The sequence below is a fragment of the Gadus morhua genome, chromosome 7, assembly GCF_902167405.1.
Source record: "Gadus morhua chromosome 7, gadMor3.0, whole genome shotgun sequence".
Lineage (NCBI taxonomy): Eukaryota > Metazoa > Chordata > Actinopteri > Gadiformes > Gadidae > Gadus > Gadus morhua.
In genome coordinates this window covers 27,021,671-27,046,670 of record NC_044054.1, presented here as the reverse complement: position 1 = coordinate 27,046,670, position 25,000 = coordinate 27,021,671, and the positions used below count along the sequence as shown (strand labels likewise).

The window sequence follows — 25,000 nt, the reverse complement described above, 5'->3', positions numbered from 1 at the left end:
TTATGGCTTAAGTAGTTTTAGAGAAGACCTGTCAGTCAGACCGATGAAGTGACTTGTAGGTATAAAAAGAATAGTGCGTGTGCTTAACCTGGCCACTAGATGGTGTTGTGGGGGAGGACCCGAGACGAGTTACACCACAGAATATATTCCCATCAGCCAATCAAGGACTGGGAGGGCCAGCCGGCGCACACATACGGAGAGATCGCCTACTCGTCTTTGGTGACACTGTATGACACTTGCAAACAGGTAGGCATCACACGCCAACTGTTAATACACACATGAATTGAATGATGAGTGCTGCGAAAATTACATTACAAACAGATACGCAGGCACACACATGCACGCACATACACACACACACACACACACACACACACACACACACACACACACGCACACACACACGCACACACACACGCACACACACACGCACACACACGCACACACATCTAGGAAATGTCTATTCTCTCATTTTGATTACCTAGGCAGCACACTTATTTCTGGTGCAAGATGCCTGTGGAAATAATGTGTAGAGTTTGCAGGATCAGGTACAAATCAAGTACAAAAAAATAGAAGACATTAAATCAAGTGAAAATGTTTCTCCTTGGCTCAACTCATGGTCGGTTCATGGTCAGTTTACTTTACATTTGCCATCTCTTGAGGTGATGTAGGCCTTACCACCCATAGCGTTTTCTACATCATTCAAGGCCAATGTGTTTCTTCATGTTTTCAAAGTTTTTTTTATGTTCTACTCTTGGTTTTACTTGAATTTGTGCCCAATCCTCTCTGCTTCTCATTTCCATTTTCTCCAATAGGAGAGGAGCGAACACTTCCTGGTGTTGTTCTCGTTTCACTTGTTGATCCTGTCAGTGGATCACTTCCAGCGGGACTTCGTCTATGAGGTTTCTATTTCTCTTTATCCCATTTAATACAGTAGTGTTTACCTATCAGAAATTATCATACATTTGAATAAATATACATTGTACTATAATCATTTCTGGCGGACAAAGGTGATGGCCCAATTGACAGAAGACAAACCAAATAATATATATGAGTTGCCTGTCTATTTAGTAACCAGGAGAACTCCATATAGGCTTCTGTTCACGGTGGAAACCAACCAAACCAAACTGAATGTGTTCTCCCGTCCCCTTGCAGGGAATCCTTCCACTATCTGGCCTGACCTTCCGACCTCTCTCCTGGGATTCTGACACCTCACACTCATTGGATGGCTTTGAAGTCAGCAGTAAGTCCTCACTAGACCAACAACCTAAATACGAGATTATATCTAATTACACTTAGTTTTAGTTTGTTTCTAGTTTTTGTTTTATTGTTTGAGCTCTACTTGTGTGTTCTATTGTAGCCCTTTACAGCACAATCAGATCACTTGAATGGAAAGCGTCTTATAAATAAAAATGGTATTGTTCATTGTGAACAACTGCAAATTCATGATGTATAATCCAACCATGGTTCAAGCCCATTCAAAACTTGCGTTGTGTTTTTCCTTTGTACCTTCAGGTCCGATGGTTGACTCCAAGGTGTTCATCTGCCCCAGCGCTGTGGAGGTAGGAACCTGGATGGACCACCTAGAGTCCACGCCAAGACCTCTCCCCCCCGCCCAGGGCCCGCTGTCCTACCTGGTAACACCACATGTCACGTTAGGACGATTTACAGATCAGTCGATTCAGAGAATAGTGGATTAAAATCGAATCATATTGTGATAATCGATTCATTGTTTGAGTCTATTGAAATAAAAAACATTTGCTGCTTATGCTTGCGGTTTGGTTCAGGGGATCATTGTTAAAGGAATTGTTTCATTTTGCTTGGTCACTTATTGTAGAACATTCAAGGCATCACTTTTGAATTTGAACTATTATTGATGACGTTTAATAGACTGAAAAAAACACAGCAAGCAGGCTCTGTCCACAGGTGATGCAGCTACATTGTTCCTCTTCACGTCTTTCCTACAGTTGCCCTGTGATGAGCATTGGAAAAGAGAGAAGTTGAAGAAGTTCTTACTGCAAACGGTGATCCGCGGCTGGGAGGGAAGCCCCATCCAACGCATGGGGGAGCCAGCGTTCATATCCATCGTCCGCATCATGAACACACACAGACAGGTAATAACAGATGTCTATATTATGAATACATAGACAGGTAACACAACAGATGTCTATATTATGAATGCACATATACAGCTAACAACAGATGTCTATATTATGAACACACAGACAGGTAACAACAGATGTCTATATTATGAATACATAGACCCGTAAAAACAGATGTCTATATTATGAACACACAGACAGGTAACAATACGTCTATATTATGAACACACACAGAGAGGTCACCGCACATTTCTACATTATGAATACTCAAAGATAGGTAACTATTCCTATCACATCGGATATTGCATGATAAATCCAAATCAAGTCAACATTTAGAGGTTTTTGAAGGGCCAAACCATAGCATTACATGATTTATCTGACTATTTATACAGGTATTCGTAATCAATGTATTGAGAACCGCTTGGGTTCCGAGTGCATTGTCATTGAGTGGCTGTTGTTAAATACAGGTGAATGGTTGGTTAATAGACAGACCTAGGAAAAGACAAGCCAGACTTCTCCATGTGATTGCATGACTCAAGCTGACTCTGACTAAAGCGTCTCTTTGGCCTCGCAGGGCGTCGCAGAGAGGCTTATGGTCCTCTACCCACAAGACGTGCTGCTACTGTCGGTGGACGACAACAGGATCTCCATTACATATGAGGTAACATGGGATCAGCAGTCCTACTGTGTTCTAGCAGAACTTCTGGGGAGAGGCGGGACAGAGACTGGGCCGGAAATGAAAAATCGCAAGGGGCGGAGTTACACCTTGTTTCCTGTTTCACTACGGATATTTTCTACCGAAAGAAACTTTAAACTTGAAGGCATGTTTTATACGTCGGCCAGTCTGACACGGTGTTGATTTGAAACCTTTATATACACTTTCTTACAGTTTACTACTACTGGCCTGGTTTACGTTTGCAATTACACGCTTACAGATCCCCGCCTTTAGAACATGATCGGTCGAAACAAATATGAAGTGAGAGAAAGTGAAATGCCCTGTTCATCCAGATCTGAGCTGGTCTGCCTTTATATATGAATCAAAAGTCTGATTTGCTAGACTACATATGAGCAAGTATGAAAGGTACACTACAATACACAACAGTACTAAAATATACTTGCTATCATTTGATCTTGATTGTGTTTTCTGACCAGGACATTTAACAAAAGCCCAAAACAACCGTGTTCACCATCCAAAGACAAATGCCATCTGAAACAATTTCAGCCACTCAGACCTATTCATCAACAACCCAGAGATGTGTGCAGTAGACAACCCTGAACACGTCTCTCTCCACAGGGTAGGGTGGCCAGACGAACCGTCCAAGTGGTGGATCGCTCCGTCATCACCGGGTGCCTGGAGTTTGAGTTGAGAGGTAACCTCAACTGTGTTCTGAATCAGAAATAGATGAATCGCCATTTAAGTTTTCCAACACACATTCTTCTGGTATGTTGCTGGGAATAATAGAGAAAGTCTAATACAGTTGAAAATAATACACAGAAACAAAACACAACTCAATAAGTATTGAGTCAGGATTCTGAAAGTAATACATACTTAATACAATTTACATTTTAAAATCGAAGATGCACGCAAACAGCTACAACACGGTCTGAACAACAACAGGTTGACCTCTTAAGTTCAGACATACTACCACAGACACACAGCTTTAGAACGTTTGCACAAGTTAGCCGACATGTCGGCCCCACGAGAAACCTTCTCCGACAGCAGCCATCCACCAATCACAGGCCCGGCCCACCGGCCTGATGTGGCTTTGTGATTGGCTGGCTGGTTGGTTGGTGTTCGTTAGGGCAGTGTGCTAGCACCTGTAAAGGCAGAGCGAGGCGTGTGAGAAGGTGTGAGATGAGATGATGATATGCTGTTGGTGTGCAGGGGACCTGGTGGAGCCCTTGCAGGTGTCGTGCACGTGTCTCCAGGACCTCAACACCTGGCTCTTCCACCTAAAACCGGTATGGCAGCGTTCCTAATACTTTGTTTGAAAGGCTGAATCGCTCGTCCATCTCACCAATGAATTTAGCAGTTAAACCTTAATTTATGTATTTTTTGCCAATGTCTGTTATTCTAAGTGTTTGATCATTTGAGAAGTGGGTAGACCTACCCCATCCTATGGTAAACTTACAATGTACATTACGTAAAAAAAATCCCATCCAACACTTGCCCCTGCAATCTTGAAATTATTTTATTGCTTCTGTTTTACTTTGTCAAGAATTGAATTGGTGAGCCTACCAGAGTTCATTACAACAGTACCCTTTATATCGTGAGTATCTATGATCTGCATTCTGATCCCACCCAGCCAAAGAAGGCCAGCCCAGAGTGGGGGACGCACCACTACAAGGGCCCTCTTCCATCGCTGCCCAAGCTCCCGAGAAACGAGAAGAAATGTCAAGACGTGATGATCAAGACCGACCACCGCTGTCACCCAAGAGGAAACCCCGTGGACAACAGCATGCACACCAGCCGTGTGTTCTAGCTGTCTCTGTAGAAAGAAGCTCACTCCAAACCCCGTTGGGTCAGTGGAGAAACTCTCAGGAACTCTGTTTTAAGGGACCTATTTCACCTAACGGCCATATTGGTTAGTTGGGTAGTTATTTGGAGACCATGACAACTCAACGCGTTGTTTCTACTTCTGCATTCCATTTCCCCACCAGATTCCCCATTGAGTTGTCATGGTTTCCCCCCAAGATTCTAGAGTGAAGGTTTACGGGTTTTTACAGCTAGTCAAGATGGCTGCTAGGTGAATGGTCCGTCTTACAAGGTGAAGAATGCCATTTTCTATATGAGGAGATACATTAAACTTACGACTTTTCTCATGTTTAGAGAAAAAGACAATAATCATATTCTATATTTCTATAAGTGTTTACACAAAATCTAGATGGAGCAATTATTAGCCTTTAGTATTTCAGAACAAAAGTCTAAAATGAGTTTGTCATTTTTTTTATCCATTGAATGTGTGTTCAAGGGACCAATCATACCAAACACAAAATAAAGAGAAAATACTTTTGTTTATTTCATCAAGATTTACAGTGTTTTGCAATAAAGTACAAAGACAGTGTATGATAAATGTAATTGTTATTGATTTTGTATTAAAATGTATGCTGATATAAATAACCATCAAAAAAGTTATGGAGGCAATTTTCTCTTCTTTATACATTTGGCGTAGTAGTAAGTAGGCTACATCTAAAGGATGTAAACTCCAGTTCTCCATAGATATATACCAGCTATTGGAGTATAAATATACATGCTGCAAAAGCAAAAACATTAAATTAGAACAAACAGCTTATAGGTAGGGAATGGATTTATAAACATGTGCCGTTGGAATATAGCTTTCATACTAATCATGATTAGTGAAACGTCAGAACAATACGTCCAAAAGCATCCAACCTGGGACCACCTGGGTTTAGAGAATTAACTTGGGTGAATCGCCAGGAATAATTTGTTCGGAGACTTGCAGGCCAGAGCGCTTCAGTGCTTTGTGTGGTCTAAAAATGATTGATTGAAGTAATCTAGGACGATCAGAATGATGGGATCACCCACAGTTGAGAATCTTTGCAGCATGTGAGGACACATTTGACTGATTCATGGGACTCAGCAAGAGTGGTGCTTCCTGTTGCCATATTGCTGTGCGATATTACAAAAACAAATGCAGTGCAGATCACTTAAATTAAAGTATTTTTTTACTTTTATCCTTTTATTTTGGCCAATCTTAAAAATGGATTTTTTTTCCACACAGAATGCTCTGAATCTAATTTCTCTGAAACGAAATGCAATCATTGCCAGCATGAACAAAAGATATCGAAGAGCCTTCAACAGAAGGCTGGCTATAGTGTCTTGTAATATGTGGACTAGAGCAAGTCAAAAAACAGTGTCATAATTATTCTTGTATCGGAGTTCATTCACAGCCAGTGTGCAAGAAAAAAAAGTCTAATTAGAGCTACACAAATCACGAGAACCCAACTGCAAAGATAGAAAAAATATCTTGGCTTGGTTTTAGCACCCGCATTTGACATCAGGGTCTCCTATCTACAGTGTAGTAAAACAGCCATCAGACAACCGCCTGCTGCAGCGGCTCCGAGGCCTACAGCCGCCATCTTCCTCACCGTGGTGGCCCCCCCGGGCCGACACTCCGCCACCCCCCTACTGACCCCCCTGCAGTTTCTGCGTGACACACTTGATGCGGATGTTCTCCCGGAGGTTGCGGAGGCGTGCGCTGCGGCTTGTGATTTCCTCCACGTACGTTTTGGGGAACCAGCCCCGTTCCCCGTCCGAGAGGCGGATGCCCTCCACCCAGCCTGGGGAGGAACCGGCAGCCCACACACCATGGGATGTTAGGCCTAGCACTCCGTAAAATAACTTTTGACATATATATACATTTTACATTTTAGAATTGCATACGATTGTAAACGTTACCCAAAAACAAATGTAAATTAAAAAAAAAACGTAAGAAGTTTAAAAATCCTAACTTTTGGTTAAATATGCATTTGTTTTATGGCACCATAAAGTCAACTGCTAATGCCTCTCACCGTCACTCGTGATGTTCTTGGCCTGGAGCACGTCGGCCTTCTCCAGAGTCAGCTCGTCATGCTCCTGGCCCTGGTAGCTCCTGATGCACTGAACCTGGGACAGATCTGCAGGGGGGGGAGAGACAGCCGGGGTGTTTATGGACATAGGGAGGGTTATATCCCGGGCCTATGATGACGATGAGACACCCACTGACCTTCATTCTCACAGGCCTGCTCGATGTCCTCCAGGGGATGGGATGGGAACATGGCTGTGATCCACCTCTGCTTCCCGCTCCTGGGGTCACATGAGAGCGACAAGAGAGAGCCACTGTGTTTAGATTCGGACAGGAACCGTGGTCAATAATGGCGATGCAAACTTGAAAACGATATAGCTATAACTGTAGCTACAGCTCAGGCCACTAGGGGCTGCTAATAGACACAACAATTATCTAGTTTGAAATTAATGAGCGTGTTTAATTATTGCGGCCATTTTGGAGGAATTGGTTTGGGTTCTTCCTCTCTGCACAGGTGAGCTTCGGGATTAAGACTGCAATGATGAATCACCTTCAGAGATGACCAATTCGCCACGTTAGGACCTTTGAGAAGCTCTCAAAACGTTTTTTCTCTCTCAAAACATCGTGTCACGATGAGTTGTTAAAGCTGTCGTATCAACAGCAGGGGTCAAAGAGAAGTTAATGCCCAATCCCATTTCCACCCCTTCAAAACAAGGGGGAAGGGGAAGGGGGGAGGGGTAAGGGGAGGGGTAAGGGGTAGAAATGGGATTGGGTCTTACTCAGTGTGAGCCTTGAGCAGGATCTGGTGCTTGGGCTGCTGCCCCCCACACAGCTGCAGGTGGAAGATGAAGCCCGAGATGCCTTGCAGCTTCTGGCTGAGGTCCTTCACTTTCAGCTCTCCTATCTTGGCGTGCACAAACACCACAAACTTCCACGTGCTGCGGAGAGGGGAGCAGAGGACATGGGGGAGCTGTGACACGCAGTGAAACACCAGCAGCGTGTGTGTGACGAGGATCATGTTGAGTGGAGTCAGACCGGGTCCACGTAACTCTGTCTCTGCATCCATCCTCTTTGTTACTCACTTGTTATTGCATCAAGTTATCATAGTTATTTTCTTAACAGGACAATGTGCCTCTTAACAAAATGAACCAATAAACGAATACATAAATTGATTAATAAATAGGTACATGAATAAATACATTAAGTAATTCATTAAATATAATAAATAAAATGAAAATAATTGATGCATTAAGAAAACCCTGATGTATTTATAATAACACAAATAACAGATGCATTTTGGAGAAAAAATCAAACTGAACTTATCTAAACGCTACTCTCTCTCTCTATCTGTGTCTCTGTACTCACTCCTTCCGTCTGGAGAGCAGCAGACAGTCGTTGAAGAGGTGGAGGTACACAGGCTTGGTGGGCAGCTTCAGCTTGGAGCCGGAGATGCTCATGGTCTGGGTGTCCACCTCCAGCAGCTCCCCGTGCTTCACCAGCCAGCGGGACTGGGAGATGAGTGGGAAGATCTGGCCGGAGGGGCACAGCATGCCACGGTTAGGAGGGTGGAAGCCCCACTCATCAACGCATGTCTGCACAGGCGGTGACGCGGAGGAGAAACCAAGACGATACTGCGAAAATCAAAACATTGCAAACCTTGCTCTCGAAATGGATTTTCTTGTTGAGGTGAATGAGTTCTTCCATCCGTTTCATCGACTGCACACTGCAATTGCACTCCTTTATGATCTTCGGAATAAGAAAAAAAATGATTTTTGTAAATAACATAGCAGATAGTAAATATATACTATGGTATCCTTGTGTGTCCAGTGATGGGTAAAGCTTTCTTGAATGATGATTATGATCATTATCATGATTACGTCTGTGGCTACCTTTTTCAGCTCGTTGAAAGCTTTTGTGGCCGTGTCCTCGTCTCTAGAACCCGGAGTCGTCCTCTTTAAAATATTCTGTAAAAATATGTTGTGCATAAAAAAAAAAAAATTTTTTTTGTTTTGTATTTATGTATAAAACTTTTAGAAAACAAAATTGAAATAAACAAATGCATATAAAAAATATATAATATACATTTATATGTATATATATATTTTTTTGTTTTGTTTTAAATATATATATAATCTTTGACATTCCACCCATCTTGTTAATCATCAAGCCTTTACCTCCTAAGGAGAAAAGGGTTAAAAAAAATCCTGGACCTGAACCCAAAATGTTTAGCTAGTACAAGCACGGCCTGGATCAGATCTCAGCGTCACATAATGAGAGTCAAGTGCTGACTCGAAGGCAGCGCTGGAGGTTCACTCGCTGGCTCCTGCGTACCTCCACCAGCATCTTGAGCCGTGTGATCCTCTGGAAGGGCAGGATCAGGAAGGAGGTGAGGGGGAGTCTCTGGCACACCGAGTCCTCCTCCAAGCGGGCCAGGATTCCCGGGAAGCGAGCGTTATCCAGCCTGGGGGACGAAGCCAGAGAAGATTTTAATCTGAGACACGAGATGTTATGTATTGATTATAGATTGATTGATTATAGATTAAAGATAATTAGAGAATTTATAGAATCCATACTTGTGGTAATCTTGTTTCACTATTGGGGTACTCTGGTCATTTTTCATAAAACAATGACATAAACATGCACCACGTATAATCTGCATTTTTATGGTAATGATCTCTCTTATTTTCCCCTGGTGTACAAAAAGCGCTTCATAAATTAAACAGATTCAAAATTCGACACCTTCAACATCTTGTTGTTATGTCATGTGACAACACTTATCCTCCTCTGTAGATGAATGATGGACTCTATATTTACCAGCCTTTTAGGAGTATAATTAAATAGTGTCTGGGTGGCCTGTGATCGCTTTTGAAACCTGTCCTGGTAGACCCAATGATACTGTAAAAACACAAAACACACCCTCACTCCTTGCAAACAACTTGAGCGCGAGACAAACCTTCTCTGAGATAACATTGATATCGGCTTTATCTGCGGGAGTGTGTATGTATCCAGTGTCTTTATGAGCCACGACCGGGTATTGTCACGGTGCCCATGGTGCCCAGCTTACAGCAGCCGCTGGTACGTCTGCTCCTGGTAGGCCTGGTTGGTGACGTAGGGGAGGTAAACCCTACGCAGAGCCGGGCAGTGGTCGAAGACGATGTCACACACGTCGAAGCGCAGGATGTCCTGCTCCAGCCGCCGCTCCAGGGCCTGAAGGAACCTAGGCACGGGAGGAAGAACACGGTACGGATATAGATCGCTCAGGATGCGTGGGAACTGCTGCTGGAGGAGGGGGTGGACTGGGGAAAGAACGGGCGCACCTTTGTCGGTAAAGGGTGTTTGTAGTACACGCATTTGAGAACAAGTAGAATATGTTTAAGGTGCTGTAGGTCAGATTAGAGAGTTGTAGAGAAGAAAAGAGCAGAAGAGAGCAAGAAAATAAACATTGCACCCTTCCCCTCTACAGGTATTCTCAGCAGGCATTTCACTAACTAATAGCTGACGGATGGCATTTGTAACAAATAATAACCAAAATATAGTAATTCAATCTTATCGACAGCTCCTTCAATGGTCAATGAATGCTAAAATCCCAGGCATCCTCTGTGAATACGCAAAGCTGAGGGGGAGCCCGCAATGTCCTACACGTCGGCGCCACCTTGTTCACTTCACCTCTCACTGACATCTTTGACTTCCGGGAGCTTGGAGAAGAGCCACTGCTTGTCTTGGGCCCCCAGACACTCGGCCAGCTCCGGGGACATCATGAAGTGGTCCACCGCGATGCTAAGGCTGCGGATGTACGAGGCCTCCGACGTCACCAGCTCAAACTTGGCCTGGTTTCAAAATGAAGCAAAAGAGTATTGGGGTTTTTAATAAAGATTAAGTTCTTATGTTCAGGTTCTAGTTGTGAGAAAGGACGAATACACTGTTCCCTCCTGTGAATCCAAATTTGAAGTAATATTCAATCTACCTTTTAGGAATTAATGCATGAACATATTCTGGCCATCCTTGGGCTACAATGCAATTGAATAAAACGAAACCTGGATTCATTCTTGAGCGTCCGTCATTTACCTCTTGTAGTTTCCTCTCCTCGTTGCTGAAGTTGTCCAGCTGCCCGCTGGTGCGGACGTCGGGGATGTCCTGCCACAGGGCGAAGGCAGAGCCCCGCGACGAGCGGAAGGAGCTGGAGGGAGACAGGTTGGAGGGAGACGGGCAGCCGTCCGACCCCTCTCCCTTCAGCCCCTCCTCGTCGGTGCCGGGCTCCTTCCCCTGCTGCCTCTGGATCTCCCGGTTGATGGCCACGTCGCTGTACTCCTGGTACAGAATCGCTGGAGGGTCGAGGGATGACGACAAACAGACAAGGAAAAGCGATGGTCAGGAACTGAAGATTAGGACGATGGAAGTGAGCGTTTGGACTTCAGTGTAATCACTTGAAACGTACAGCTCGGCAGAAAACGCGACAAGCGCTTTGAGCTGGCCACCGTAGAGGTTGTGCTGAAGTCCTCCTCGATGGATTTCTTTCGCATCCTGTTGGGAATAGTTGTGCTGGAGGGGAAAATACTAAATCAGAAGAACCGTTTGAAAATATCCACGCCATGATTTTTTTACGATTTGTGTTTCAACAGATTTGCCCACATGACCCTACCCGAGCTTTGTACTCCATCGCTGCAGCAGCATGCTGGTGTCGACGTTGGCCTGGGACGGTGGGGGGCCCACAGGGCTCTGTGGAGCACTGTCGCTGGAGCCTCCCGGGCAACGCTGCCTTACGGTACACTTAGCTGGGAACAGGCCGACAGACAGGGTGAGGGCAGCCGGGCAAGTGGCAAAAGGTTTCTATCGACTCCCACCTCATTCTCTAAAAGCTTTTAAGCGATTTTCTATTCTCCTTACACCATTACTGACATCAAAATGACTTTGATAGCGACTGACATATCTGAATTAAAAGAGCAACGGAAAACATTACTTATAACGGAGGGACAGCGTCAATCCCTGCCCAGGTACAGTCCGTTTTGGATTAATGAAAATGACACAGTAATACTAAATGAGTGAGTTGAATGATAATGGGTTACTTGGCAAGTTTTGTACCTGCATTCTGGGGCTTTAGAGTTATGTCACTTAATTTGACTTCCTGCCCTCCCAACAGCTACTTACAGTCGGGTTGGGGGACGAGGCAGCTGGAGCTCTGTCTGTCCCTGGAGGCTACCCGAGCAGACAGTGATTTCCCCAGCTTCAGGGCGAAAGAGTTCTTCCTCTGGGACAGCTGAAGTCTGGAGATCAGCTCCGACGCTGAGAAGCGCCGGTGCTCGTGATCCACCTGACGTGTCTGTGGTAAAGAGTTCCGCCCTGTGGAGTTCAAAGGGTCCACCGGCCCACAGCTCTCCAGAGACCCCGGCTCTAAGTCCTCTGTGATGTGAAGGGGCTCTTCCAGCATATCGAACGCGTCCGAGCCATCGGAGTGGCAGAGGTCCACTGCAGCCTCGAGCAGAGGAGGGCAGTTTCCCGTCTCCAGAGGAGAGCATTCACTCGGTTCCTCCTCTAGAAAGCTACTGAAGGCACCTGGGAAGAGGTAGTCCCCATCCACTGGACTGCCCAGAGGCTCATCGCTTGCCGTGTCTGGCGAATAAACCCGCATCTTTCGCCCTGGAAAAAAAGATAGCAATACATATGTTAAGTGTTGAGTTAATGTGTTAACTGTAAGTACCCTGATGCTAAAACCAAACAGCAGCGATATCGCCGCCTTGGGTGGTTTCTTTTTCATTCCTGTGAAAGCAGTGTACACATTTCTTCAGGGAATGGTTTGACCCAGGGCCGTAGCACCAAATCCTGGGCCCCTATACTATAGGTACAGATGGGCCCCCCTGCGGCAGGTTGTCGACGGGGGGGGGGGGGGGGGGGGGGGGGGGGGGGGGAAGGGTCCGGAGCGCGATTGTTGACGGGGGGGGGGGGGGGGGGGTGGGGGGGGGTGGTGGACTGGCCAAAGGGTAAAACAAATTTTTTCTTTTTTCTTTTTTTTTTTTGGTCATGGGCCCCCCCTCTGCCTTGGGCCCCCCCACAACTGTCCCCGCAGTCCCCGCAGTCCGACGGCCCTGGTTTGACCGATGCACAGAACTCACGGATGCTCTTCTCCCTCAGGGAGCCCTGTGACAGCCGTCTCTGTGGTTGACTTGAGTCTGGGTTTTGACAGCCGGAGACCTCGGTGGCCGAGACGGGTGAGGAGGGTGAGGAGGTCAAACGACGCTCCAAAGGTCTTCCGGGCACCGTACAGAAAGAGGACAGCGGGACCGACACGGGAAGGCTCAGGGCTGTTTGCAGGGGGCGATGCACCCTGGTCCCAGCCAGCGGTCGCTCAGTCTCTCCCTCCGTCTCAGTGACGGCGCGAGTGCGGCCGTTGGACTTATCTCCGCACTCTGGAGGCGTGGAGCCCAAGGTGCAGCCCGCCCGGTCGCTTCGGAGATCCAGCAGGGAGCGTTTTAGTCCGTTGAGAGGGGCCAGGGTGGTTGAGAGGGGTGTGGTGTCCTGCGTGTCACCGGTGGGCCTGGCAATGCCAAGGGGGCTGTGGAGTGTAGTCGTCAGCGTATGCTGGAGCTCAATGAAAGCGAGCGTCTCCTGCCGGCACACGGCCACGTGCTTGTGGTGACACGGCCGTAGCAGAGGCCTGCCGTCTCGGCCCTCGCTCAGAGCTTGGGGGTCGCCTGAGCCAGGTATCCACATGCTGGGGTTCTCTCCTCGGCAGTGGAACGCGTTAATGTGGAGCTGGAAGTCAGGAAGAGGGGAGAATCCGTACCCGGGAAGCATGGCTGAATGAATTCATGGGTGCTGGAAGAAAACAGAAACCTTCATTTAGAGAAGAGGATATACATGATGTCATTTCAAGCCGATTTAATTAGTCTCCATCTCAACTTTTCTTGCCCTGGATGCACCTGGTTTTTTTTGGTTTATCGAAGCGTGACTTATTCGCAAACTGGAATAGAATACGTTTGGCATGTAAACGCTCAAATGTGTATGTGTTCAGAACGTCAAACCCCAACGCATTGTCAATAGACCAGTGCATTGGTCGTATGTAGCTCTAAAGACTCTTCCAGTTTCAGAAGGGAAACATGTTGTTGGCCTAAACTCCCTACAGCTTATGCGTACATGAGGATCATGACCAACTGGAATGTTCCAGATGAGGATAAATCTATAGCTGCCTCCATGTTTTTTTAATGCTATAACAGCAACAGGCCACTTATCTGGCAATTTAATACGGATGACTGGACATAACCCAGTCTTAGCAGGTTGGCTTAGTGTCACTAGAGGATTCCCTGGACTTGTTCAAGTGTTGCACAGTAGCAACCAGTTAAAAAGAACAGGGGACCCATTGTTAATATACTATATGCTGCAGTTCACAGGAATCATGCTAACACAGGAACCAAGCTACAGGAACCATGCTAACACATGAATCATGTTACACGCGTATCATGCTAACACAGGAATCCTGCTCATATAGGAATTTTGCTAACACAGATATAATGATAACAGGAATCCTGCTTTTAATGTGACACCAACTTTTAAAAGAGAGTTGACCACTCAAATATGAACACACTTGGCATGTGCACAATGCATCCCTGTAGTTTTCATAAACTCAACAACAGTTCACAACCCTCACAGATGTGCGCGCACACACACACACGCACGCACGCACGCACGCACGCACCCACGCACGCACGCACGCACGCACGCACGCACGCACGCACGCGCACACACACACACACACACACACACACACACACACACACACACACACACACGTCTGGCGTAATGTGTCTCCTGAGCTATGTCTTCCTCCTCTAATTAAAGGCTGTGCCACAGCCTGCTCCTAGTCCCTGTATTTATATATCTATCCATCCCCCCGAACACACACACACACACACACACACACACACACACACACACACACACACACACACACACACACACATACGAACACACACACACGCACACACGCGAACGAACAAACACACTCACACACACACACATACACACACACACACACACACACACACACACACACACACACACACACACACACACACACACACAACAGAGAGCGAGAGAGAAAGAGGGCGAGAGAGAGAGAGAGAGAGAGAGAACACCTGTGCTCTACACTCATTCCACACTTGTCTTTTCTCGGTTCATTTAACACTGCAGCAGGTACATCGACTTTTTGCGACGAGAAACCTGACAGAGAGGCAGTGCTGGGGTTTGCCATGAAACTTGACATGCTGTTTAAAGAAGCCCCCGGAGACAGGCCAGCCTCTGCCTCTGGAGCTTCCTGTGCACATAATCCTCCTGGCTAGAGTTAAACACCAGGTAAAGCGGAATGTCAGCCCCACCAGCACACTGCAGCGTGTGCACACCTCAGTATCAGCACACGCAGCGCAGGCATGCATCTCCACGGGCATCGGTGCCAACGTTGCATGCGCAGGTGTACAGGCACGCACACGCACACGCACACACACGCACACACCCACACCCACGCTCACACACTTGTAGATACAATGCACACACACACACACACCCACACACACACAAACTCACATCCCTATCAACACATACTGGCACACACACACACACACACACACACACACACACACACACACACACACACACACACACACACACACACAATCACAGACACAAACATGTAGACACAATACAGATACACACAGACACACACATCCCTTGTCACACACACTGAACCACATACACGCCATTTTTGATACAATACACACACACACACACACACACACACACACACACACACACACACACACACACCACACACACACACACACACAAATGTAGACACAATACACAAACATACAGCCACACACACCAGGGCAGGCACAAATGGTTATCTGTTCCCTGTGGTGGACAAAGGCAGCCTTTATAGACGCGACTCCGGACAGATTCTAGGTGCACTCGATACCTGAGAGCTTTGGGAACTGCAGCGCACACGGATCCAAATAGACTCACTTAAAGGGATCCGATTCTATAGAATAACGGCCCGGTTTAATATACTTGTACATGCAGCTGTCCTCATCCTGACTGCTCACTGCTTCTTTACTCTACACTGAAGAGACAGCCACTTCTTCCAGCAGCACCTGCTGTGCTCACCTGGTAAGGCCATACCAGGGAGCATCAGCGCTTCACGTTGAGGTGAAGAGCCATCTCTATCAAGACATTGCAGAGGAGCGACATGATAAGATCACAATAATAACAGCCTCACCGCAACACGCTCTGAATCCACGCCGGGCGCATTCCTCGTGCCGATACAATTATATCATGCCGGCAAAAAAAGAGAGACGTCCATTTGGAAGACTTATAATTTCCCTTGTCGTGGCAGGGGGTTATTTCTGAGTGTTATGGACTTTGCTGCCAGCGTTTGTCCCTGTAATTTCTCTAAGACGGCATGTCTGCATGAAGCGGTTAATGAATAGCCCGCTGACATGGCTTTTATGGCGGCGCGATACTACACACATTTTTCATTGTCTTATTGTTTTTCCTGAATATCTTTTGGGCTCAGAGTTTAATCCCGTTAATTGTCTGTGTGAGCTCAATATAAGAATGAAACCCAGCGCTGAGTCAGCAGTGAGTGCGGCCCATACTTGCGTAATCACATAATTAACTCGCGTCTTGTTTGATGCCAGCCGAGGGCAAAACAAAAAGTGGAACAGGGCCTTCACTGTTACATCTGTTTGTGGTTGACATCTTCCTAATCCATTGACTTAATGTCGATAGCTCATAACGCAAACTAAATGTTTTCAGGGTTCATTCAGGGGAAACAACACACTTCCCTATTTATTGTTTAGGGCCATTGTGTGTATGTAAGCAGGGCCCATCTTTTAAGTACAGGAATACTTCAATACCAAAAAAATTGCAATCTAATGTGTGCAGGAATCTGTTGGGGGTGTGTGTGTGTGTGTTTCTGTGTTTGTGCATGTTTGCTAGTGTGTGTGTGTGTGTGTGTGTGTGTGTGTGTGTGTGTGTGTGTGTGTGTGTGTGTGTGTGTGTGTGTGTGTGTGTGTGTGTGTGTGTGTTTGTGTGTGTGTGGCATGTGTGTGTGTGTCTGTCAGTGTGCATGTCTGCATGCATGTGTGCGCATGTACTTATGTTGTTGTTGTGTGTCTGTGTGTGTGTGTGTGTGTGTGTGTGTGTGTGTGTGTGTGTGTGTGTGTGTGTGTGTGTGTGTGTGTGTGTGTGTGTTTGCATGTGTGTGCATGTATGTGTGTGGTCAGACAGAGCCCAGTCCCGACGCCCTGGTGTGACCAGCTCTCGTGTGTGTGTGAGGTGGCAGTTAAACTCATCACATCAGACCACTAATTGCCTGGCAGTGGACTAAAGGAGCACTGGTATTGTCCACCAGACTCACACACAGACACACACACACACACACACACACACACACACACACACACACACACACACACACACACACACACACACACACACACACACACTCACACACACACACACACACACACACACACACACACACACACACACACACACACAATCACACCACCCTGGTCACGTGACGTCACCAGCACGTCACCTGCGAGGTCCAAACAACAGCCTCTCTTTGGGGAGAAGGAGCTTTTCCTTTTCACTCTTTTGGTGAGAAGAGAGAAATGATTCACTCCAGGGTGAATTCTTTCTAATAACTCATTGTATTAATTTCTCTTTTCACCTTCCACTGACTTCCACGCACACACACGTGCAATCACACACACAAACACACACACACACACACGCAGACACATGTCACATGTCATTGAGTATTTAATACGTCTAACCACATGTTTTATTTCCTTATATACTGACAGGTGTGTTTCCTGAGGCTATGGAGAAAGGAGGATGGTGGTGGTGGTGGTGGTGGTGGTGGTGGTGGTGGTGGTGGTGGTGGTGGTGCAGGTGGCAGTTTGTGGTGGAGGTGGGTGGTCAGCCAAAAGTCAACTCTCACACAAACACACACACGCCTACACACACAAACACACACACATACACACACACACACACACACACACACACACAACCTATGAATGGCAATTATGGCGTCTTGAAAGCACTGTATGAATGCAATTAAATATTATTATTATATTATTAAAGTTATCAAATGGGAAAGATCCATAGTGACCTTCCCCTTTTCTTTCTTTCGTTTGTTGCCAACACAACTGACAACCGAGCTGAGCAGCACCTCACACACATTCAACCACACACAATACACACACACACACACACACACACACACACACACACACACACACACACACACACACACACACACACACACACACACACACACACACACACACACACACACACCACAGACCCCAACCAGCTCAGATGACGAGGTGATCATGTGGGGTCTCAACGGACCCCCTCAGCCAATCACGTCTTGATTATCCCTTCAACCAACCCAATCTAACATGTGCATACTGGTCGGTTTGGCAGACGATTTTATCCAAAGCTGCCTGCATGTGAACTGCAGATACAGGTCATTTAGGAGCAGGTAGGGATCATTCTGACTGCTACAGGTCGACTGTGTCTTTGGGGCTCGAACCCAGAACCTCTTGGTCAAGCTGCCCCCCCATCATAGCTCAGGAATAATCACTCTTTATAAATTGGGTAACTTTCACATGTGGTCTAACAGGAAGGAAACAAGCAACCCAAAACGAAAACTAGGCCAATGCTACTGTGGACAGTTTCAACAGGTCAACGATCAAGGCAAGCTCACGAGGACTCATATCTGACCGAGCATGGATAACTATCTTTACTAGCATCACACAATCATAACCCATGTGTATAACAATAAACATCTCCTGCCTTCACTTTCGGTCTCATTGAACACTATATTTCACCTGATATAAAACAAACAACAGCAGAGCTCTTTCGTGATCAACTACAAGCTACTTAAGGTTGTTAAAAAAATACTTAAGGTTATTGATGTCGTGACGATGTTGCCTGAGTTCTACTCAAACTGTCAATCAAAAGACTTTCAACTTTGATCTGATTGGCTGAACCCTGCTGACCTACTTTCCCGACTCAACTGTCCGTCTCCTCTCCCGCGTTCACCTCTGCTACGACCTCGGCTTCCAGCGCCATTCCTCTGCTGTTTACCAATTTTGCGCTCCGTTCTTTTTCCCCAAAACTTCTTCTTCAGCTGCCCCCTCCCTTGCTCACCTCTCCACTCCTTTATTATGTGGACAGGTACGGACAAGCCTTCTCTCTCTCTCTCTCTCTCTCTCTCTCTCTCTCTCTCTCTCTCTCTCTCTCTCTCTCTCTCTCTCTCTCTCTCTCTCTCTCTCTCTCTCTCCAGCTCTCTCTCTCTCTCTACCACTCTCTCTCTTTCTACCTCTCTCTCTCCCTTTCTCTCCCTTACTACCACACTCTCCCTTTTCTCTCTCTCTCTCTCTCTCTCTCTCTCTCTCTCTCTCTCTCTCTCTCTCTCTCTCTCTCTCTCTCTCTCTCTCTCTCTCTCTCACACACACTCTCACACACACTCCCTCTCTCTCTCGCTTGTTGTTTTGAAACATGATCAGCTAAACGACAAACACGCCTCGCTTGTTGACCATGCCCTACGAGGTCTTCTGCCCTCGAGCTGAAACCATAAACAGGAATGCCTTTAAAAAATCCTCAGTGGAATATAAAACCCCCCAGCCCGGAGAATGCCACCCACGTCTCTGCGGGATTACAGCAGGACATTAAATACAGGCATGGAACTCGCTGGAGAAAAAAAGGCGCTGCTGCGACCAGGGTCAGCTTTTGTTCATATTTTGTGCAGAGAAAGATCAATCTGGTAGCAGAGTGTGTTACAGGAGTGTATTATGCGGACTGATGCATTGTGGGTATCAAATCCCGTTGGCCGATGACCAACCAGGAAGGCTTGGAGGCTTGTATTCCCAGACAGGTGTGTGAGCCACACCACCGCTAAACCGCCGTCTCAACGCGTCGCCCCCAGGGCAAAAGGTTTCTGTTCACGGCTGTTCACACATGCGGGGCTCCAGATTCTCCCACACTCTCTCTCTCCGCGCCCGAACGGCCCAGCCAGCACAGCACAGCGCTGTCCCGACAGGTATACCCTAAAGAATTCCACCGGGCTTCCATAACACCCAGATGATTTAGGGATTCAATATTCTGTACAGTAATTTAAATGACAATCTGCCCTCATTTCTACCACTTCCTGCACGCTGGGGGGAGTAGTCCCCATGTGAAGACGTTTGAAAGGCAAGTTCATATCCGGTTGACCCCCCCCCCCCCCCCCCACGGGCCCTCCAACCAGACACAGTGCAGGCACCTTTCCCATTATTCCCTGAATGATTAACTCCACTGTCACTTCCCTGAAGTGGTCAGGCCATAAAAACAAAACAACAGAGGAGGCCCGCAGAGACCGAGACGCACACCCAGGTACGCACGTGAAGTAAAGGGTAGCAACAACACAGAGTGTGAACTCTGAACTCTGAACTCTGCTCTGGGCTCGACCCGCCAATCATATCATAGTCACTCACCCTAATGAACAAGAGTTATTGTAGTCGAGGCTCAAACAGGGTCATTTTGACCAGGGCTGAGCTGTCTGAGTTGAAGCCTGATGAGAGAGAGAGAGAGAGAGAGAGAGAGAGAGAGAGAGAGAGAGAGAGAGAGAGAGAGAGAGAGAGAGAGAGAGAGAGAGGGAGAGAGAGAGAGAGAGAGAGAGAGAGAGAGAGAGAGAGAGACCATCGCTTCACTGCTCGTTTGCATGCATGCTGGGATTTAAAAGGGGTGAGGGGGGTACCGGGGGGAGATTTGCATTCCAGGTTGGAGGAAGAGACGTTGGGGGGATGGGATGGGGGGGCGGAGCTGGGCATCCTGTATGTCGCCTCCCCCATCTGTGGTTAAGGCATGTGCACGTGCATAATAAACACACACACACACGCACACACACATCTGGTAAACACACAAAGGCCCAGGTGATAAGACAGGTGTAAACAGGGAGAGAGAGAGGAAGGGAGGTAATAGACTTGTGTATTGTGTAAATGACTGTCGTACTGTAAGATCAACAAAATGATCTTTACTTATTTGATCAAAATATATGATTTTCTTGGATCCCTTTGTTTTTGTATTGATTATGGCCAACCAACCACTCAACCACTATTTCATTGTGAGTTAAAACTACACAAAACGTGGTTGAGACGTGTTGGCGTTGAAAACGTTGCATTGTGAATTGTGAGCACCAATAAACGTATGCATAGTATGTGCACACAACATGCCATGCAGTGTATAGGATGGAACCATCTCCCTGCGCCTCCATAGGTGCAGACAGACACACTGCAGTCAGTGTGCAGGTGGAGCCCTGCCATCAGACGCAACAGTAAATCAGATAATCCAAATAACACACCCCTGGCTATCTAGCACCGCGTCTGACTGAATATGCACTACCACACACCCACACACACACACACACACACACACACACACACACACACACACACACACACACACACACACACACACACACACACACACACACACACACACGCACACACACACAAACACACATACAGTGACTTGGCATATTAGTACACTGAGTCACACCAGCCTCAGACAAACTCGGTTACAAACATCAGGGCTGTAACCTTTTGCTCTGAATGCATCATCACATGAGACAACCCACTTACAAGTACACCACCCGCATCTGTGGCACCCTCCCCTGAGTTCTGCGAAGCAAACCAACGGCTATATGTTTCCTGAGTGCTGGACGGGTCTATGACCTGGCTGGGGAATGTTAGAATGGGACTGTCTGGCTGTTTCTTGGGAGACACGGTCAACAGCCTTGGCCAATAAGAAGCAGGTCTGTTTTACTGGACAAACATGAGCCTCAATCGCATGCATACACACACGCACATGCTCGCACACACCCACAGACGCGCACACAGACAGACACACACACACACACACACACACACACACACACACACACACACACACACACACACACACACACACACACACACACACACACGCAAACACATAAACACACTTTTAAAGAAAGCAGGAGAGGGAAAGAGTTACACTTTACAGGGGATTTACAATGAAATACAATATTGAAAGTCAATATTAAAAGGTGTATTGTATTCCACAATATCATAGAATTCCCTATGTATACGTGTATGGGATTCTAGAGTTTCAAGTGTTTCAGATATACATTGGGAATCTGGATGCTCACGTCCAACGGCCACTGAAATACTACTGCAATGTTTCCAAAAGCTTCCAGCCTGCAACTGTAAGGATAATGAGTGTGTGTGTGTGTGTGTGTGTGTTTGTGTGTGTGTGTGTGTGTGTGTGTGTGTGTGTGTGTGTGTGTGTGTGTGTGTGTGTGTGTGTGTGTGTGTGTGTGTGTGTGTGTGTGTGTGTGTGTGTGTGTGTGTGTGTGTGTGCGCGTCTGCACGGTTGGAGCTGTGTACAGTTTTTTTTAACAAGCCTCTATCCAACATACTCCAGACATGTACTTACCTGCTCCTCTCAGCAGATACACTGTAACCATCCCGCTGAAAATGCTCATCTGTGTGTGTGTGTGTGTGTGTGTGTGTGTGTGAGTGTGCGTGCATGCGTGCAGTGTGCGTGTTTGTGTGTGTTTAGGGGGGAGCAAATGCGCACTCTCATTAAATATTAAAGTCTTCAAACATGAGTGAAGCTTTTTTTTTATGTGCTTCCTTGTATATGTGTGTGTGTGTGTGTGTGTGTGTGTGTGTGTGTGTGTGTGTGTGTGTGTGTGTGTGTGTGTGTGTGTGTGTGTGTGTGCATTTGTGCATGCATAAGGATGTCACAAGCTTTCTATTCTTCCATGAACCAACTTCTTTAATATCCAATGTGAACACAAAGGGAAGCAAGACTCTGTTCTAAGAATAAAAAGTATTATTAAACACAAGACAGACGGACACACAGGCAGACAGACAGACGGACACACAGGCAGACAGACAGATGGACACACAGGCAGACAGACAGACGGACACACAGGCAGACAGACAGACGGACACACAGGCAGACAGACAGACGGACACACAGGCAGACAGACAGACGGACACACAGGCAGACAGACAGACGGACACACAGGCAGACAGACAGACGGACACACAGGCAGACAGACAGACGGACGGGAAGACGGACAGACAAACACACAAAACAGACAAAGCGACAAAGCAGCTGATGCGTCCGACGTGAACCTGCTCTCTCCGTGTGTGCGTGTGTGTGTGTGTGTGTGTGTGTGTGTGTGTGTGTGTGTGTGTGTGTGTGTGTGTGTGTGTGTGTGTGCATGTCTGTGTGCGAGTGTGTGAGCGTGTGCGTGTACCTCATCAGGGGTGTCAGTACACCGCCTGCTGTGCGGCAGGCCGGCAGCGGGGCATGACTCCGGCCCCAGCCGGGGGGTCGGACGGCGCTGACGAACTATCCATCTCAGCCTTGTGTTCCTCCCGGCTTCCCTCCTCTCCCCCCCCCCTCACCTCGTCCCTCCTGGGCGCTGCTGTTGGCAGGGGTCCACCCCCACGACGATAAACTCCACTCGCACACTTTCCAAGCAGGGCCGACAGGTAACGGTCCGGCTCTCTGTGCCGCGGGGGGACGGCCGCGGAAGAAAAGCAGCAAAGCAGGTTGGCGAGAGGCGACGCCACCGACCGCTTCTCTCTCCGGGCTGCTTAGAATGCAGCTCCACTCTCTGCACTCCCCTTCGCTCCCTGGCTCGCTCTCCTGGCTTGTTCACATTGCTCTCTCTCTCCCTCTCTCTCTCTCACTCTCACCCTCCCTCTCCTGTCTTGTTCACATTGCTCTCGCTCGCTCTCTCTCTCTCTCTCTCCCTCGCCCTCCCTCTCCTGTCTTGTTCACATTGCTCTCGCTCGCTCTCGCTCTCTCTCTCTCTCTCTCCCTCGCCCTCCCTCTCCTGTCTTGGTCACATTACTCTCTTGCTCTCACCCTCCCTCTCCTGTCTTGTTCACATTGCTCTCTCTCTCTCTCTCTCTCTCTCTCGTTGGCGAGGTGCTCTGCTGGGTTCTCCTCTCTTCCCACCCCTCTTCCTCCAAGTCCTAATAGTTATTTAGTGTCTCATTTCAGCACCTGCTTAGACACAGCACCAGACAGAGAGGGAGAGGGACACAGGGAAAGCCTACAGCTACTTTGTGGCAATGTCTGTATGATTGTGTGTGTGTGTGTGTGTGTGTGTGTGTGTGTGTGTGTGTGTGTGTGTGTGTGTGTGTGTGTGTGTGTGTGTGTGTGTGTGTGTGTGTGTGTGTGTGTGTGTGTGCGACTGCAGGTCTGTGTTGAAAAGTTTGGGGAAGGTGCAATGTTTATTATGCAAAAGTGTATTTTGTGTGAGTGTTTGTGTATGTGTGTGTGCCTTTTTGTATGTGCAAAATAATTAAAACGTGCACAGTTGCTTCGGTGTACTACAATGCATTCGCTATAACTCTAACCGTGTCCGTGCACAATGCGCACGTACACTCACAACTAAAGTCCAAACATGTTTGAGACCTCATCGCTGCTCAGATTGTGTATCTACAAGCTTGGGGCTTGGCTTACACAAGCCTGGAGCTCTGCCCCCACAAGCCTGGAGCCTGGATCTGGGCTTCCACAAGCCTAGAGCCTGGATATGGGCTTCCACAAGCCTGGAACCTGGAGCTGGGCTTCCACAAGCCTGGAGATGGGCTTCCACAAGCCTGGAGCTGGGCTTCCACAAGCCTGGAACCTGCAGATGGGCTTCCACAAGCCTGGAGCCTGGAGCTGGGCTTCCACAAGCCTGGAGCCTGGAGAGGGGCTTCCACAAGCCTGGATTGTGTTTTCATTGGTAAAATGCAAATTTGAACTCTACGTTCGCTCCAAACCTCCCAACTCGGTCCTGCTCCCCCCCGTTAACCTCATTATTCACTAATCAAACATGAAGAGGACCGGGGGCTGTGTATGGGGGGGTTAACCACAGGCCAGTCTTTCACACTGGATTTAAAGAAAGAGCCAAACTGGCTCCAAGCCAGTTGGTTCAAGTTCACTTAGAGCTCAAAGTTTGTGAGACAGTTTAATGTGGGGAACTTTTGTTTCAATTGATACGATTATCTTAATATGAAAGCTGCACTATGAACTTTATTTGGAGTAAGGAAATCCCTGGATGGACTGGCTCGTGGGTGGGAGCGTTTTATTCTCGAGAAGCTTTCTCGTTGATAGGCCTATACTTATATAACAGAGTAAATAGCTGCAGTAGAAAAATGACAGTGCAGGTTTAAGTATTAGTGATGGGGGAATACAAATAAGAAAGAACCATTCATTAACCTGTATGATACCACTTGTATCGTCAGCATAACAAAAACAAAACGTAAAACCACA

The 25,000-nt window shown here is 47.2% G+C and overlaps 2 protein-coding genes across 4 annotated transcripts in view; one reads left to right on the top strand and one right to left on the bottom strand.

Moving 5' to 3' along the window:
* LOC115547511 (pleckstrin homology domain-containing family N member 1) overlaps positions 1–5,121 on the top strand; it is a 7,916-nt gene extending 2,795 nt beyond the window's left edge. Inside the window, exons 3-11 of the mRNA XM_030361810.1 lie at positions 100–246; positions 816–902; positions 1,156–1,243; positions 1,516–1,637; positions 1,968–2,114; positions 2,677–2,763; positions 3,397–3,472; positions 3,988–4,064; positions 4,409–5,121. Coding sequence (XP_030217670.1) covers positions 100–246; positions 816–902; positions 1,156–1,243; positions 1,516–1,637; positions 1,968–2,114; positions 2,677–2,763; positions 3,397–3,472; positions 3,988–4,064; positions 4,409–4,585 — 1,008 coding nt within the window. The 3' untranslated portion in view covers positions 4,586–5,121. The remainder of the gene's footprint in view (positions 1–99; positions 247–815; positions 903–1,155; positions 1,244–1,515; positions 1,638–1,967; positions 2,115–2,676; positions 2,764–3,396; positions 3,473–3,987; positions 4,065–4,408) is intronic.
* On the bottom strand, positions 5,099–23,461 carry arhgef19 (Rho guanine nucleotide exchange factor (GEF) 19). Of its 3 annotated transcripts, none has more exons than XM_030361778.1 (16): positions 22,986–23,461; positions 12,736–13,438; positions 11,774–12,262; positions 11,268–11,400; positions 11,064–11,167; positions 10,694–10,950; positions 10,295–10,455; positions 9,693–9,845; positions 8,960–9,089; positions 8,518–8,592; positions 8,285–8,374; positions 7,994–8,157; positions 7,408–7,566; positions 6,830–6,909; positions 6,636–6,740; positions 5,099–6,404 (listed from the first exon to the last, which is right to left on the bottom strand). In XM_030361778.1, exons 2-16 carry the CDS (start codon positions 13,415–13,417, stop codon positions 6,250–6,252), a joined length of 2,937 nt encoding a protein of 978 aa, XP_030217638.1. In that variant the 5' UTR covers positions 13,418–13,438; positions 22,986–23,461; the 3' UTR covers positions 5,099–6,249. The 3 variants fall into 3 exon arrangements, with proteins under 3 accessions (XP_030217638.1, XP_030217639.1, XP_030217640.1); XM_030361779.1 differs by lacking the exon at positions 22,986–23,461 and adding an exon at positions 18,698–18,899; XM_030361780.1 differs by lacking the exon at positions 22,986–23,461 and adding an exon at positions 15,891–16,576.
* Between the last annotated feature and the right edge of the window lie 1,539 nt (positions 23,462–25,000).